The following is a 15227-nucleotide window of genomic DNA, read 5'->3' as shown; positions in this document are numbered from 1 at the left end:
ACACTGAGCTCAACCAGTATGATGGTCCTGGCCTTTACAAGAGCTGTAGCATAATTTAATAATTTTAACACTATGAAAGGTAAGGACATTATTGTATTATACTACAGTGTTTTTTTAGGAAAATAAAGAATGGCATCTTAACAAGCATACCCTTCGAACCACTAGCCAAGTGCTTCTGACTCCACTTGTCCACGAAGGTATCGTTCCTCATGGCAATTACCTCAGCACAAAGGGTAGGAAAGGTTGGTGCACTTACATCTGAGCCACCATACACAACCTTTTACAAGGACAAAGTAATCCTCTACATCCACCCTAAATTCTTTCCCAGAGTACCTCCTGCTTTCCAGTGCAATGAGCCAGTATGCTTTCCAGTCTTCTTCCTTAAATCTCACACCGACAAGAGGGACAAAGCCCTACATACTCTAGATGTCTATTGGTCCTTGGTCCTTTATATACGGAGAACTCAGCCATTCCACAAGACAGCCCAACTCTTTGTCAAGCTGAAAGATCTTGTGGCATGCCTATCTCCAAACAAAGACTGTCCAAGTGGATCTCCAGCTGTATAAGACCTGCTTACAAGTTCACCAAAGAATCCCCAGTGGGTATTTGCACACATTCCACATGGGCAATGACTACCTCTACAGCCTTTCTCTGAGGCATGTCCACTGATGACATTTGTAGAGCAGCTACGTGGGTATCTGCTCACACATTCACTGAGCATTATGCTATGTAAACCTTTGCTGACACACATCCTGTATTCAGCCAATCTGTACTGTTGTCAGCCAATTTACACCATCCAGAGGTCCCACCTCCAAGCAATGACGCTGCTTTGTGGTCACCTAAAGGAGGTGCACCCACAGGGACCCTCGAAGAAGGGAAGGTTGCTCACCCTATGCAATAACTGGAGTTTTTTAGATGTTGTCCCCGTGGATGCTCCATCACCCATGCTCCTTCCCTCTGCTTCGGATTCCTTCTTTTGGTTCCAAATTGGAGAATAACCAAGGAGGCAGCTGGCCACACATGCGCAGTAGATGCTTCAGACATCTCACGCCTGTGCCCTGTGCACACAGCCAGTTGGGGGGACACTCTACCAACAAATCTCCAACCAGTAGGCACAGCAGCGCTGGCAAACCTAAAGGTGGAACTTCCATGAGGACAACATCTCAAAGAACTCCAGTTACTGAACAAGGTGAATAAACTTCCCTCCTTTTTCACATAGTGCACAGTCAACCTGTGGACCTCCTTGCCACAGGAGGCTGTGAAGGCTAGGACTAAAATGGTGTTTAATAAATAGCTAGATAAATTCATAGCAGTTAGGTCCATTAATGGCTATTAGCTAGGATGGATAAGGAATGGTGTTCTCAGCCTCTGTGTGTCAGAGGCTGGAGATGGATGGCAGGAGAGAGAGAGAATTTGATCGTTACCTCTGCGGTTCACTTTCTCATGGGGCACCTAGAATTGGCCACTGTCGGCAGATAGGACACTGGGCTGGATGGACCTTTGGTCTGACCCAGTATGACTGTTCTTATGCTCTTACGTTTAAATAAGCAAATCCATCAGCTATGCTACAAACAGCTAGATTTTTGCTTGCAAATGAAGTAGGGTTAAAGGTTATATTTTATTTCATGGAAAGAATGTGTGCAAAGCAACATTATTGTCAAAGTGTGTGTTACAATATTTTATGCTGAACCTTACAAGACTTTAAGTCTTGTAGAACTATTTGGGTATCTCACATTGCAAAAAATGACTTGGTCTCTATTTTTAATCAGATTGCAAGAGTGCTGTTTTGAATTGTAGTAACATATCAGGGGATACATGTATGATTTAAAATACTATTCTGTCCAGTCTAGGTTTTGAAGCTCTTAACTGTTTCCTTAAACAGTACAGAACTTTGGACTGAGTAATGCTGCAGAATAGCTCAAGAACAGTATTAAAACAGCAAAATCCTTTCCACACTGTTGGTTTGAACATTTTTGTTTTAGTTTATGCTATGAGACAAAAGTATTTTAACTAGATCAGGCCAGAACTCAATAAATAAGGCTGTTACATACCCAAGTATTTCTTTTAAAGGAACAAATGGATTTTTGGCACGATGGTAAAAATGTAAGTCTTGAACTTTGAATTTTTGTATGCTGGAAATTTGTTCCATAAGATGTGTGTGGGTAACTTTTTCTATAAATATCCCTTTCAGCTTGGGCTGGACAGTTTCCTTTTCCAAATTCTTGTTACTATGGTATTAGACAAATGCCTTGATTTACTGAAATTAAGCTAAAATAGTTCCAGTTTAGAATGCACAGCTTGAGCCAAAAGAAAAGTCTTCCATTGTTTTCATAGGAAAACTGAATACCATCTATTGAAATATGGTTGACCAGACTAAGAACTGAGAAACAAAATAACGTACTGTCTCTATTAAGGTATCAGCTGAACTGTACTAAGGAAGGGCGAGAGAGCCCTGACAAAACAAACTGTAAAAAGAGCTGTTATAATATGTGTCCTGGGGGTATCTTGTGAGATACCCTGCATACATTCAGCTTTATTCACTCACCTTCCCTTGCTTTTTCTTTTAATAATTGTGTGAGAAATTAATTTGTATTACCAGTTGTTCTGTTTACCTTTTAAGAAGTCCCCTTCTCCAAGCAATTTAACTTGGATAAATACTCTATCGTAGGTACTCTCTATATGTGCCTGTGATATTAATGTTGGACTGAAAATTTCTGTTTGGGTGGAGCAATAACTGATTACCATAGTCTCACTCTATTTTATTGTCATTCTTAGGAAACCAGAATCTGTTCTATCAAAAAGGATGCCAAGAGAAGAATTAATAATTTTTCTGTTACCAACCCTGTGAATGAAGAGGCTGTGACTCAACTCTTTGCAACTGACAGCAGAGAAGAACTTCACAAGTGGATGGAAGCTTTCTGGCAGCATTTCTATGATCTTAGTAAGTGTGCAGGTTTGACAGCATATCCTCTCAATAGGATAGCTATGTAACATCAAAAGAAATGTTGAACAATTTGAACCAAATTTATGTAATCTGTCACCTATAATGAAGAGAAGAAAAATGTTTTCTATGAATGCAGTTGGTAGAGTGGTCTCTGCCACTGAAAAATAAGATATTTTACTGAATTTTAGTTAACTGCTCACGTCTCTATGATTTTTAACCCTTCCTCTAAATTTCAGTAAGTTCAGAAACATCAGTCTGAATTTTCTCAGAAACTCAAAATAAACGTTGACTTCTGTATTTTCAGAAGTGAGTGGTCTGTTTAACAGTTTAACTAGGTTATCTTTCAAATGCCTCCTGGGGTCTCACCATCCTTCCCTCTTCTGTGGTAATGTAGTTACTTATTTTGTAGACTCCTGACATAATCTGAGGAAAAATAGAAAACTTTGGGGATGAAGCGTTAGAGCAGGGGTGGGAACCTCTTTTGGGTCGGGGCCACTAACCAACAGAAAAATCAGTTGGGGGCCCACACATTCCCCTCACTTCACTTGCACACCAGCCAGAAAGGTTAGGGCAGCCAGGGCTAGTAGAATGTGTGAGCCGCTTGAGGTCTGGGATGGGGCCAAAAATGAGGGGAACCAGTGTAGTAGATGGCTGTTAAGAAATGTGCTTGGGGTTTTGGGGTCTCCACAAGACCCCACAACTTCCAGCCCTCTCCTGCACCACCCTCCCACAGATTCCCAACTATCTCTTTTACCCCACTCCTGCCCAGATCACCCAGCTGCAATTCATTCCTACACCCTATTTCCACACAGCTCGCTCACCCCCACAACCCACTCCTGCACTCCACTCCCACCCAGATTGCCCACCCTCCGCCCACTCCTCTACCCCCTTCCTGTCCAGACCACCCAATTCCCAGCCTGGTCCTGCACCCTCCCTCCCAGACCCGGGAAGGGGTGCAGGAGGATTTGGGTTGTGGTTTGCGGAAGGGAGGGCTCAGATGGAGTGAGGGGTCTGGGAGGGAGGGGTACAAACAGCATTGGGTGGGGAGTCTGGGTGGGAGGAAAGGCACAGGAGGGATTGAGGGGTATGGGGGCTGGGTGATGTGGGTGCAGGTTACCTGTGCAGCAACCCCAGATGCATATGGCTCTGTGCCCCTTCTCCCTGCTTCCCCTTCTCCCCCTCCTAGGCACCACCCTCTGCTGCTCTCATTAGCTGGAATTCCCATCAGTCAGAGGAGCAGGATAAAGTCTTCAGGCAGCGCTCCCAGCCCCCCTTTCTTTCCTTGTCTGGGAGAACAGCAGCAAACTACTTCCTTAGCCCCTTGCACCCAGTCAGAGCGTGTGGGCTGGATCTGACCCGCAGGGTTACACACACACACACACACACACACACACACACACACACACACACACACACACACACGGGCTGGATGCTGGGGAGATGAGCCCGAAGCCTTAGGGGCCAAAGCCAGGGAATCTGTGGGCCGGATCTAGACCACAGGCTGGGTGTTTCCTACCTCTGCATTAGAAGAAGCTTGAGGATGCCTTGTTGATGATTGGCCTTTGAACGTCTTTGAAAACTTGGTTTGACTCAAAATTTGTTTAACTATAGCAGATAAAAAAGATATATAATGACTTAGAACTGACTTTGTAGGATGATAGCACATCTGAGCACGCAGCTTTTGCTCATATAGGACTCCGGGGAATGAGTTGTCAATCTTGTAGAAATAAGTAATTAGGAATGATTTGGATTTCAGTAGTAACTCCTCAGTTTTGGCATCTCTGCTGACCATAAGGTTTTATACTTGGCATTCTTGACCCTCTCTTGCCTGTGACTGTTTGTTTAGGGCTCATAAAAATATCTGTTCAAGAGAAAAATGAGCTAATTGGTGCCTTGTTCCTCTATTCTATCTATTCTAAGATATTCTATCAGTTAGAAAAACCACAGTGTAAACACTAGTATGTCCTCCTGATGTTAGACGAGGAAGGATGAAAAGACTATTTTTTTCCTATTACAGACAACATTAAAATACTAGTGGATTTCTGGGACAATTTCTAGTAGTGTGGGGGGAAAAAAGCTAGATCACTTGGTGCTCAAATGCCCATAGTTCCTCGATATTTCGAAAATTCTCTTAAAACTAAGCAATCATAAAAGACATGTGAGTGAGAAATTAGCTTGTAAAAAGCAGTTTTACTGGTAGGGACTATATTCCTTCAGGTCAAAATCTATTTATAGAAAACAAAAGTTTCTTCCTTGAGTGTCCCCGTGGGTGCTCCACGATAGGTGTCGGGCTTGCCCAGCGCCGCAGGTTGGATCTTTCCAGCAGTTTCTACCGGACCGCGCATGCGCCGGCACGCGCCGCTCCCTTGCGCGCTCCCGGCCACGTGCGCGATCCGGTCCCCGCCAGTTCCTCTTTAACTGCCATCGGCTGCAGACGGAATCCGCTCAGGCTACGGCCAGAGTTAGCGTATTTAATATTTTTAAAGTGTTTAGAGTTTCTTTTTCAGTCTTTTAGCTTAAGTTAGCTTTTTATTGTTTTCAAAAAAAAAAGAAAAGAAAAGAGAGTAAAAAGTAAAGTTTTACAGCCTTAGTAGCAAGCGGAGCAGCGGAGGCCCGGGGACATAAGGCCATTAGGCCTCCTGCCGCGGCAGGCTGAGTCCGAGAGGGGAACAGGCACAGAGAAGGTGCTAAGTACCCTATTAACAACTCAAAGACTCACCACAATGTCCTCTTCAGGATTCAAAAAGTGTGAGTCATGTCGCGAAGCGATGCCGTCCTCCAATGGGCACAGTCAGTGCATTAGGTGCCTCGGGGAATCTCATGTCACCCAGAAATGCTCCTTCTGCGCAAAGCTCACAGCCAGAGCAAGGAAGGACAGAGAGGTGAGGCTGAAAATGCTGCTCTTTGACAAGGCCCTCCAGCCAGACGCGCCGGAGCGGCCTCAGCAGGAGGGACCCGCAGGGGCCCATAAAAGGAAAGCTGCTTCCCTAACCCCATCAGCGCAAAAACGGAGGAAGCTTTCACCAACCCGATCCCTGCCGGCAGCCACAGCGAGCGGGACGGGTGGAGCGCATAGCCCCCAGCCGCAGTCACAGCTGAGTGGCGGCGGCGCAGAGACGCACGTGGCAGAGGCTGAGCCTCCGATAATCGGACATCCGCCCCGCACCGTGGGCAGGGCGGCGGCTAGGCAAGCAGCGGCACCGCAGCTAGCGGCACCGACCCCTGGGGAACCGGCGGTGCAGAGCTCGCAGGCACACAGCCTGCAGGCACCGGGGGAGACCACCCGCACAGCACCGCAGCAGAGCGTGCCGAGCGCGGCGCAGACAGCGGGGCCGAGATCACCGATGTGGAAAGGGGCGGAGCCAGCCCCACAGGGGAGGGGAAAGGCAGCACAGAAAACCCGGCACCGCAGCCCTTCTCCAGACAGGGCTGCAGGGCTACTCGCTCTAAGCCCTCCACTTATGCTGCGGACTCCAACGAGGCGGCAGGGGTCACCTCCAGTATACCCTGAGCCCCCATCCCCGTTCCTACAGCCAGCATCACCATGGCTCGGACCACCATCACCCTTCCTGGGCTTTGAACCCCTGGAGTACTGCTACAAATCAGTCTCTCCATTATCTCAATCACCCAGACGATCTCGCTCCCCCAGACGCAGGGGGTATGCGCCTCCAGAGTGGTCCAGGTCTCCATCTCTGGAACAGTGCCCGTGTTGCCATGGTCGCCCCTATCACGCAGGGCATAGACACCATAGGCATACTCCCAGGGACAGATCCCCCCAGACGGTTCAATATCCCCGAGGGCAATCGGGGACGGGGACGGAAACGCAGATATCTCAGGGGGAGTTGATTCTGGAACCCCGAGATTTTCCCTCGCAAGTATCTAGCGAGAGGATGTATCACCGTCAACAGGACCCAGAGGGGTCCAGAGAGGCTTACCCTAGCGGTTCCTCGCTATCTTCCCCTGACGAGGCCACGGCCCCAGGGGACATCCATCCTCCAGACGATCTCAAACAGTTCCAAGAGCTGTTTAAAAGGGTGGCCTTCACGCAAGGCATCCAAACAGCAGAGGTTCAGGAGAAACACCATAAGCTCCTTAAAAACCTGAGACCTCCGGCCTCTTCCAAAATAGCTATTCCGCTTGATGAAGCAATCATGGAGTCCGCCACCACAATATGGCAGACCCCTGCGTCCACTCCGCCTATAAACAAGAGAGCGGATAAGAAGTACTTCGTCCCGGCGAAGGGCATGGAGTTCCTGTTCAGCCACCCACAACCAAATTCTCTGGTGGTTGAATCGTCTCAACAGAGGTTGAAAACTTCTCAGTACAAGACAGGGGGAACGGACAAAGGTGCCAAGAAACTAGAGTAGTTCGGCAGAAAGGTCTACTCCTCCTCTACCCTACTGTTGAGAATGGCGAATTACGCAGCGCATCTAGCGAACCATAATTTCGACAACTACTCCAGGCTGACTTCCCTCATGGACTCACTTCCAGAGGACAAGAAGCCGGTGCTCAAGGCCATCATGCAGGAAGGCTACGCAGCCTCGAGGACAGGAGTTCAGATCGCCCTAGACGTAGCGGATACGACAGCACGCTCAACAGCTACGGCAGTGGTCATGTGCAGGGAGTCCTGGCTCCAGACATCGGGTATCCCGAGGGATCTGCAGGCGAAGATCGTTGATCTCCCCTTTGACACGCAGAAGCTGTTTGCTGAATCAACCGACTCGGTCCTTCATTCCAGTAAAGACTCAAGAGCTACTCTCAGGACCTTGGGGATTTACACCCCTCCATACAGAAAGAAAAAGTATTACCCCCAACAAAGACGATACCAGTATCAACCACAGCGTCCTCAGTACCACAGGGGCTACGAGCAAGGGTGACATCAACAGCACCAACAGTACAGAACTCCCAGGCGACATTCTCAACAGAGCCATGCGTCCTCAGGGCAGGGCCAAAGGCCACAAGTTTGACACACAGATCGAGGGCTGCACTATCACTACCATCGCGCAATGTCATCCGAAGCTACTATTCCACCATCGCCTCCGACCATTCTATGACCAGTGGCAAAAGATCACCACAGACAAATGGGTACTGGAGATCATAGCCACGGGTTACGCGATTCCCTTCCAGTCGCTCCCACCGCCACGACCTCCACCCAGACCCCACCTAAAGGATGCCTCCCACGAAGCGAGACTCAAGCGGGAGGTAGACCATCTTATGCTTATAGGGGCAGTGGAAAGAGTGCCGGAGCAACTCCGAGGGAAAGGGCTCTACTCAAGATACTTCCTCACAGAGAAAAAGACAGGAGGCTGGAGGCCCATCCTAGATCTTTGAGGCCTCAACCGGTACTTGCGCAAGCAACGCTTTCGGATGATCACAGTCGCCTCTATACTTACGGCACTGGGCGATGGAGATTGGTTCGCAGCCCTCGACTTACAAGATGCGTATTTCCACATAACTATTCACCCGGCTCACAGGCGTTTTCTCCGGTTTATGGTAGGCAAAGAACATTTTCAGTACAAGGTTCTGCCGTTCGGCCTCTCCTCGGCCCCCAGAGTCTTCATCAAGACCTTGGCAGTGGTGTCAGCCTACCTGCACAGACAGGGGGTGTTTATATTCCCATATCTGGACGACTGCCTACTGAAAGGGGCCTCGAAGGAGTGGGTACTTCACATGATACACGTCACAGCAGACACGTTCACTTTGCTGGGCCTGGTCATCAATCTGGCAAAATCAAAGATAGACCCCGCACAGGACATAGAGGTCATAGGGGCACGTATAAATTCCATCACAGCAAGGGTTTATCTACCAGATGCCCGCTTTCGCGCCATTGGTTCCCTCATGCAAGTCATCACCTTCAGCCCTACGGTGCCGGTTCTGACGTGCTTATAGCTGCTGGGCCACATGGCAGCAGCAACGTTTGTGGTACAGAACGCCCGATTGCATATGTGCAGCATGCAGCACTGGCTGGCGAGCGTCTACAAACCGGCAGCAGACACCGTCCACAAGGTGGTGTCCCCCACGACAGAGGTGCGCAGATCCCTGCAATGGTGGGTGAACCCCAAGAACATGCTAACAGGGGTGCCCTTTCACCATCCACAAATATCTGTTTTTCTCACTACCGACGCCTCCCACATAGGGTGGGGAGCACACATGGGCGAAAAGGTGACGCAAGGACTGTGGTCCTCCACGGAACAGTCACTGCACATAAATATACTGGAGCTCAGAGCAGTGTTCAACGCCTGCAAACACTTTCGAGACCATATACAAGGCAAAGTAGTCGGGATCAGTACAGACAATACCTCCACCATGTTTTATATAAATCGGCAAGGAGGAGCTCGGTCCCGTGCCTTATGTGCGGAAGCAGTCCGATTGTGGAACTGGTGCATCGCCAACAATATAACCTTGAAAGCCTCGTATTTACCAGGCACTCACAACGTGAAGGCAGACCAGCTGAGCAGGCGCTTCGCACTCACACACGAGTGGCAGATCCATTCCGATCTGCTACGACCACTTTTTCACGCATGGGGGTTTCCCCAGATAGACCTGTTTGCCACTCAACACAACAAGAAGTGCCCACAATACTGCTCCAGGGCAGGACTGGGACGGGGGTCCCTGGGGGACGCATTCGCGATCTCATGGAGGGGCCCCCTGCTCTACGCATTTCTTCCCACAGTGCTTATCCACAAAGTCTTGCAGAAAGCCAGGAGAGAGAGAGCCCGAATGATCCTAGTAGTCCCATCGTGGGATCGACAGCAATGGTTCCCCTTACTCCTGCGCATGTCGGACCGTCCACCGATGCCCCTCCCGGTGGCACCGGATCTGCTCACGCAAGCCCAGGGGTCCATAGTGCATCCACACCCCCGAGGCCTGCGACTGCAAGCATGGTTAATCCATGGCTCAGGTCCCTAGAGAGCACGTGTACGGAGGGAGTGCAACAAGTCCTAGAAAGTAGCAGGAGGACTTCCACCAGGAAGACCTATAAGCAAAAATGGACTCGATTCACTGCATGGTGTTCTACCAAGCAATTAGCCCCCCTTGCTGCGCCTATACCTGTTATACTAGAGTATTTACTGGACCTCAAGAGAGGCGGACTCTCCCTATCCTCGTTGAAGGTCCACCTTGCTGCTATATCGGCTTTCAGACATGAAGAGGAAGGGCACACGGTGTTCACCCATCCCATGGTTACCAGGTTCCTCAAAGGGCTGGTAAACCTATACCCCCCTCGGAAACCGCTTCCACCTTCGTGGAGCTTGGACCTGGTGCTTAATGTGCTAACGGGACCACCGTTTGAACCCTTAGCCACGGTTTCCCTCCGTCTCCTTACGATAAAGACGACCTTCCTTCTAGCAATCACGTCAGCTCGCAGGGTGAGCGAGCTTGCAGCAGTTGTGGCAACGCCACCCTGCACAGTATTTTCCAAGGAGGCGGTAACCTTACGGCTGCATCCAGCCTTTGTTCCCAGAGTTTCTTCAGAGTTTCATATTAACAAACCTGTAGTTTTACCCTCGTTTTATCCAAAGCCTCATAACTCCAACAAAGAGGCGCGCCTACACCTCCTGGACGTGAAGAGGGCGCTGGCTTTCTATATAGACAGGACTAAGTCCTTCCAGAAAACGGATAGACTCCTAGTCTCTCTCGCTCCCAAATCAAAAGAAGAAGGTCTCTCTTCACAGAGGATCTCGAAGCACATCGTATCCTGCATAAAAATGTGCTACGAACTTAGAAAGACTCCTTTACTGGCCCCGCCTAGGGCTCGCTCCACTAGGGCGGTGGCAGCATCAACAGCCTTTTTCAAGGGCATTGCGCTAAAAGACATTTGCAGAGCGGCGACCTGGTCATCCTATGACACCTTCGCCAAGCATTATGCCCTACACAGGGTATTCCAAGAGGATACCCGTCTCTCGACAGCAGTCCTCTCGGGGACAAGCTGCACATAAACCAATTACCCACCTCCTATCTTGGGTTACTGCTGGGTAGTCACCTATCGTGGAGCACCCATGGGGACACTCGAAGAAGAAAGAGAAGTTACTCACCGTAGTAACGATGGTTTTTCGAGATGTGTCCCCGTGGGTGCTCCACCACCCGCCCATCCTCCCTACTTCGGATCTCTGTTTAGTATTTTTCAGGAGCATCCGAGGCGGTTGGTCAAGGAACTGGCGGGGACGGGATCGCACACGTGGCCGGGAGCGCACAAGGGAGCGGCGCGCGCCGGCGCATGCGCGGTCCATCAGAAACTGCTGGAAAGATCCGACCTGTGGTGCCGGGGCGAGCCCGACACCTATCGTGGAGCACCCACGGGGACACATCTCAAAGAACCATCATTACTACGGTGAGTAACTTCTCTTTCCTTGGTTTTGGTTAACTGCTAAACATCTCTTTGTACTCTGACAGCCAAGAAGCCATTAAAGACAAAACTACCAGGTATAACTATGGTATAATATTAGCAAACATTAGATTTGCTGCATACTGGATTTTTGTGCTTCCATATGTTGAATGTAGCTTGCTTGCTTTAAACTCTTAAGTTTTATCTAATATTTGGAGATAATATTAAGTGGAGTACACTTAAGTTTGTATTTGAGGATTTTTGTGTGCATTCCAAAGTTTTAGTTTTATCAGATAGTACTGCTAGGTTGATTAAATTAGAGCTTTTAGTTTAATATCTGTTTGTGATATTTATTTTAAGGGTCAGCATGAAATTTCAGTTTCAACATATACACGTCTACTCTAAAAGTATAGATAATGTCCACATTTGTGTATTATAAATAGTTCACAAATGCAACCTAATGACTTCAAATTCTTTAAAAGGTGGTATATTTTAAATTCTAATCACTGTTACCTATTCCCTCTCAGGCCAGTGGAAACATTGTTGTGAAGAATTTATGAAAATAAAGGTTATGTCACCACGAAAACCACCTTTGTTTCTGACAAAAGAGGCAACCTCAGTCTACAATGATATGAGTAAGTGGAATCTATCTTTTCAAGCAGCATGGTAACAGAAACAAGATTGTCTGTATTTGGACAGCTTTTACTGTTTGTTGTTAAAATGCTTAATTTTTCAATGGCAGTTCAGATAAAATATTGGAGCAATGTGATAGCATACCAAGGAGTTCATATTAAATATATTTCTTAATGTTAATATTAAAATAATAATAACACTTTCATACCTTCAACAAAAATAAATTCAATATGAGCTGTAATTAAGGAGCCTTGAAAACATTTAGAAAAAGAAACCAAGAAATAAGATTCACCACAGAAATAGTTCAAACTCCAGAGAATTAAATTGTAATGATTTTAAATAGTCTAGAGGCTACAGAGTATTAACTAATTGCATTTAATTACCTGTCTTATTTTTCCAAACTATATAGGAGCTACTTAGAACTTATTGTTCGGTTGCTGGCAATAACTGTACAAAAAATACAAAAAACAAAAAAAAAAAACCCTCTCTAAAATATATTGGAGCTATACCAGTGTTCAGACATCAATTTTTTGCATAGCAAAATATAATGCAGAAGCATTATTTTAATGAAGTGTTTATATAAATAGTTTCTATAGACTAGAAGTAGGTCACTATATTTTAATGAATCTAATGTTGTATGGGCTGAAAAAGATTTTATAGGGATAACAAGTTTAAATGTCTGATTGCCTGCTGCTTGATCTCCTGTCTGAATAGCAAAAGTGCTCAAACTGACATGTGGATCATTGAGTTATAATGCACCAGTGCATTAATTTAACAGTCTATTTAAGTCATGTTTGAACTGCAAATGCAGAGCAGAGAAACACTAAATCATATAAGTCATATGAAAGTAAATATTAAATTCTGTACTATACCAGGGTGCTGCAGATATTTAGAGACATCACTGAGGAATTTTAAATGTTTCCTGACCAATTATGGCATTCATAAAGAAATACAAATCTACCATGTAGGCGCCCACGCTGCTTTCTGGGTTGGAGATGCAGCCTGCTGCAGCCAGGTCCTACTACCACTGAACAGGACAGCAGGTCGTGCCACACTTCCTAACTGAGCCACCTGAGAGTGCTTTACCTAAGCCACCCAAGTGCAAACAGCAGACCCCAGCCAGTTTCCCAGCTCCCCAGCCATACATATCCCTTTTGGAGCATAAACCTAAAATTATATCATTTTGCACTGCACAGGGATCTATACAGTGTACGTTCATTAATATGTCTGCCTCTCCCTCACTATGGATAGGAATATGCACATGTGATCACCAAGCTGAGATTCTTCCCCACTAGAAGGCACACCGTTTTAGGTTAAAATATAAATAAATTTATTAACTACAGAAAGATAGAGTTAAAATGATAAGCGATAGAAAGCAGATCAAAGCAGATTAGCTAGAAAATAAAAAAATCCACAAATTAAGCCAAAGATAGGATATCATTTAGCAAATTCTCACACTGGCTAATGAGACAAGCAGGCTTGCAGATTTTTAAGGGACAAGTTGCATTTGTTTTGCAGTTTGTGATCCCTAACCTCCAGTCCAAATTGTTTTCTTTTGGAACTTCTTTCAGATATTGACTGGTGGGGGAATGGAAAAAAAAATCACTCTGTGCTTTATTTAGCTTTGACATATGGTGGGAATTTTTTTTTTTCAAACAAAAAGTTCCCCAGCCCAATTTGTTGAAAAATACTGTCCCCCAAAATGGACTCTTTATCATATGACTTGGTCATAACCCCTTGCAGAGTCATGGCAGCCATTACTTACAGGCTGGCCAAAATAATCACAGGAAAGCGCACCAGGTGGGGGATAAGCTTCTCCTAAGGCCTGTTGTTCTTCTTAATGGCTCATTACCCTGAATGAGTCCTTCACAACTAGTTATTTAGATTGGACTCATCTTGCCTAAGGGGTGTCACCCAGCTGTGACTACCTGTGAAATACAAGTAGATAATCAATATTCATAATTTAATATGATAATGCAAACAAATAGGATAATCATATTCAGGAAATCCTATTTTTTTATTGACAACTCCATATGCCCCCTCTAAAACAATATACGTTATAATTATGCCACACTCATAGCGTATGATAACATTGCTATGAAGAATGTGAGTTGCAGTGTCACACTGATATCTTTATGCTCTTGTCGCTATTCTAGAGACAGAAGTAGCTCAAGTGATACTGATATACAAAGTGGGAAGTCAGAAATGTTTGTATATATTTTGGCTAGTGCATTGTAAATTGCATTATAGGGGTTGGCAGGGAGAAGGAAATGAATAGAGCTATCAAGAACTTACTAAAGAACAAACCTCCAAAGGTAAAACTGTCTTTTGAGAATTTATGTACGTGTGTGTGGTGTGTGATAATATTTACTCTTTTTGACTTTTGCCACCGTGATCAAACCCTATTGAGTGTCCTAGACCACCTTCATGGTAGGTAACTTGTTTAGGAAACATTTTAATCAGAGTCTATTTAATTTCTTCTAAAATTATAGGCATTGATTCCACAGTGAAACATGAAGGCTTAACAGATATCATACAAAGAAAAATTGAGGAGACTGATGGAGAGTTCCTGATTGGCCAGCAGAAAGATTCTGCATCTTCAGTATGGGCCACATTATTTGATGGTTCTCACCAGATGCATGTTCAGAAAAATATTGTGTTTCCAGATGCAAATAGTGAGATAGTATGTCCTAATGATGGCAAAGGAAAGAAAAGAAGAGCTCCACTTCCACCATCTGATAAATTACCATGCGGCTCAAATGAACAGATGAGTACAGTCCAGCTGGACAAAGAAAACTTGTGGAGGAAGCTTGCCATTACACGTAGTATTTCTTCTTCTTTTGATTCCAAGGTTTCTTTTACGATGCATCAGTTGCAGAGGCCTATTGCTTCTCCCCGCAAACCGGTTCTTTGCATGAAAAGCAGCTCAATTGACAGTGAAAATCCTATCTCTTCAGTTATTGAGGAAGAGTCTGAAACCAAACCAGTGCCAGCTCCTAGACAAAAATCCTTCAAATACTAACCCCTCGATCATGGTTGCAATCACAGGTGTAACATTAATTTGTAAAAGTGACTACATATAAAGTTTACCAACATTTATCTGTGATCCGAGTCCTTAGTGAGAACTGAGCCATTAATTTTAAGCGCATACTTGTGTTACAATCTCAGCTCTGATTGTGATTGTTAAGTTCTAAAGACTTTCTCTAGTGAATATAATAAAGGTTGGGGTGTGCGTATTATATAGAAGGGAACAGCTCCGCCAAGGTTAAACCTTTGCCCTTCTCCAAGTTACATGCACTATCTGTAAAGCATGATCATGCCCTGAAA

The 15227-nt window shown here is 46.0% G+C and overlaps 1 protein-coding gene across 1 annotated transcript in view; it reads left to right on the top strand.

The window, feature by feature from the left end:
* The window catches only part of RTKN2 (rhotekin 2), a 60428-nt gene extending 45420 nt beyond the window's left edge, over nt 1-15008 (top strand). The window contains exons 9-11 of the mRNA XM_074999544.1: nt 2776-2941; nt 11795-11902; nt 14393-15008. Coding sequence (XP_074855645.1) covers nt 2776-2941; nt 11795-11902; nt 14393-14922 — 804 coding nt within the window. The 3' untranslated portion in view covers nt 14923-15008. The remainder of the gene's footprint in view (nt 1-2775; nt 2942-11794; nt 11903-14392) is intronic.
* Nucleotides 15009-15227: the final 219 nt, after the last annotated feature.

The sequence above is a fragment of the Carettochelys insculpta genome, chromosome 7, assembly GCF_033958435.1.
Source record: "Carettochelys insculpta isolate YL-2023 chromosome 7, ASM3395843v1, whole genome shotgun sequence".
Taxonomy (NCBI): domain Eukaryota; kingdom Metazoa; phylum Chordata; order Testudines; family Carettochelyidae; genus Carettochelys; species Carettochelys insculpta.
This window is presented reverse-complemented; position numbering and strand designations above follow the sequence as displayed.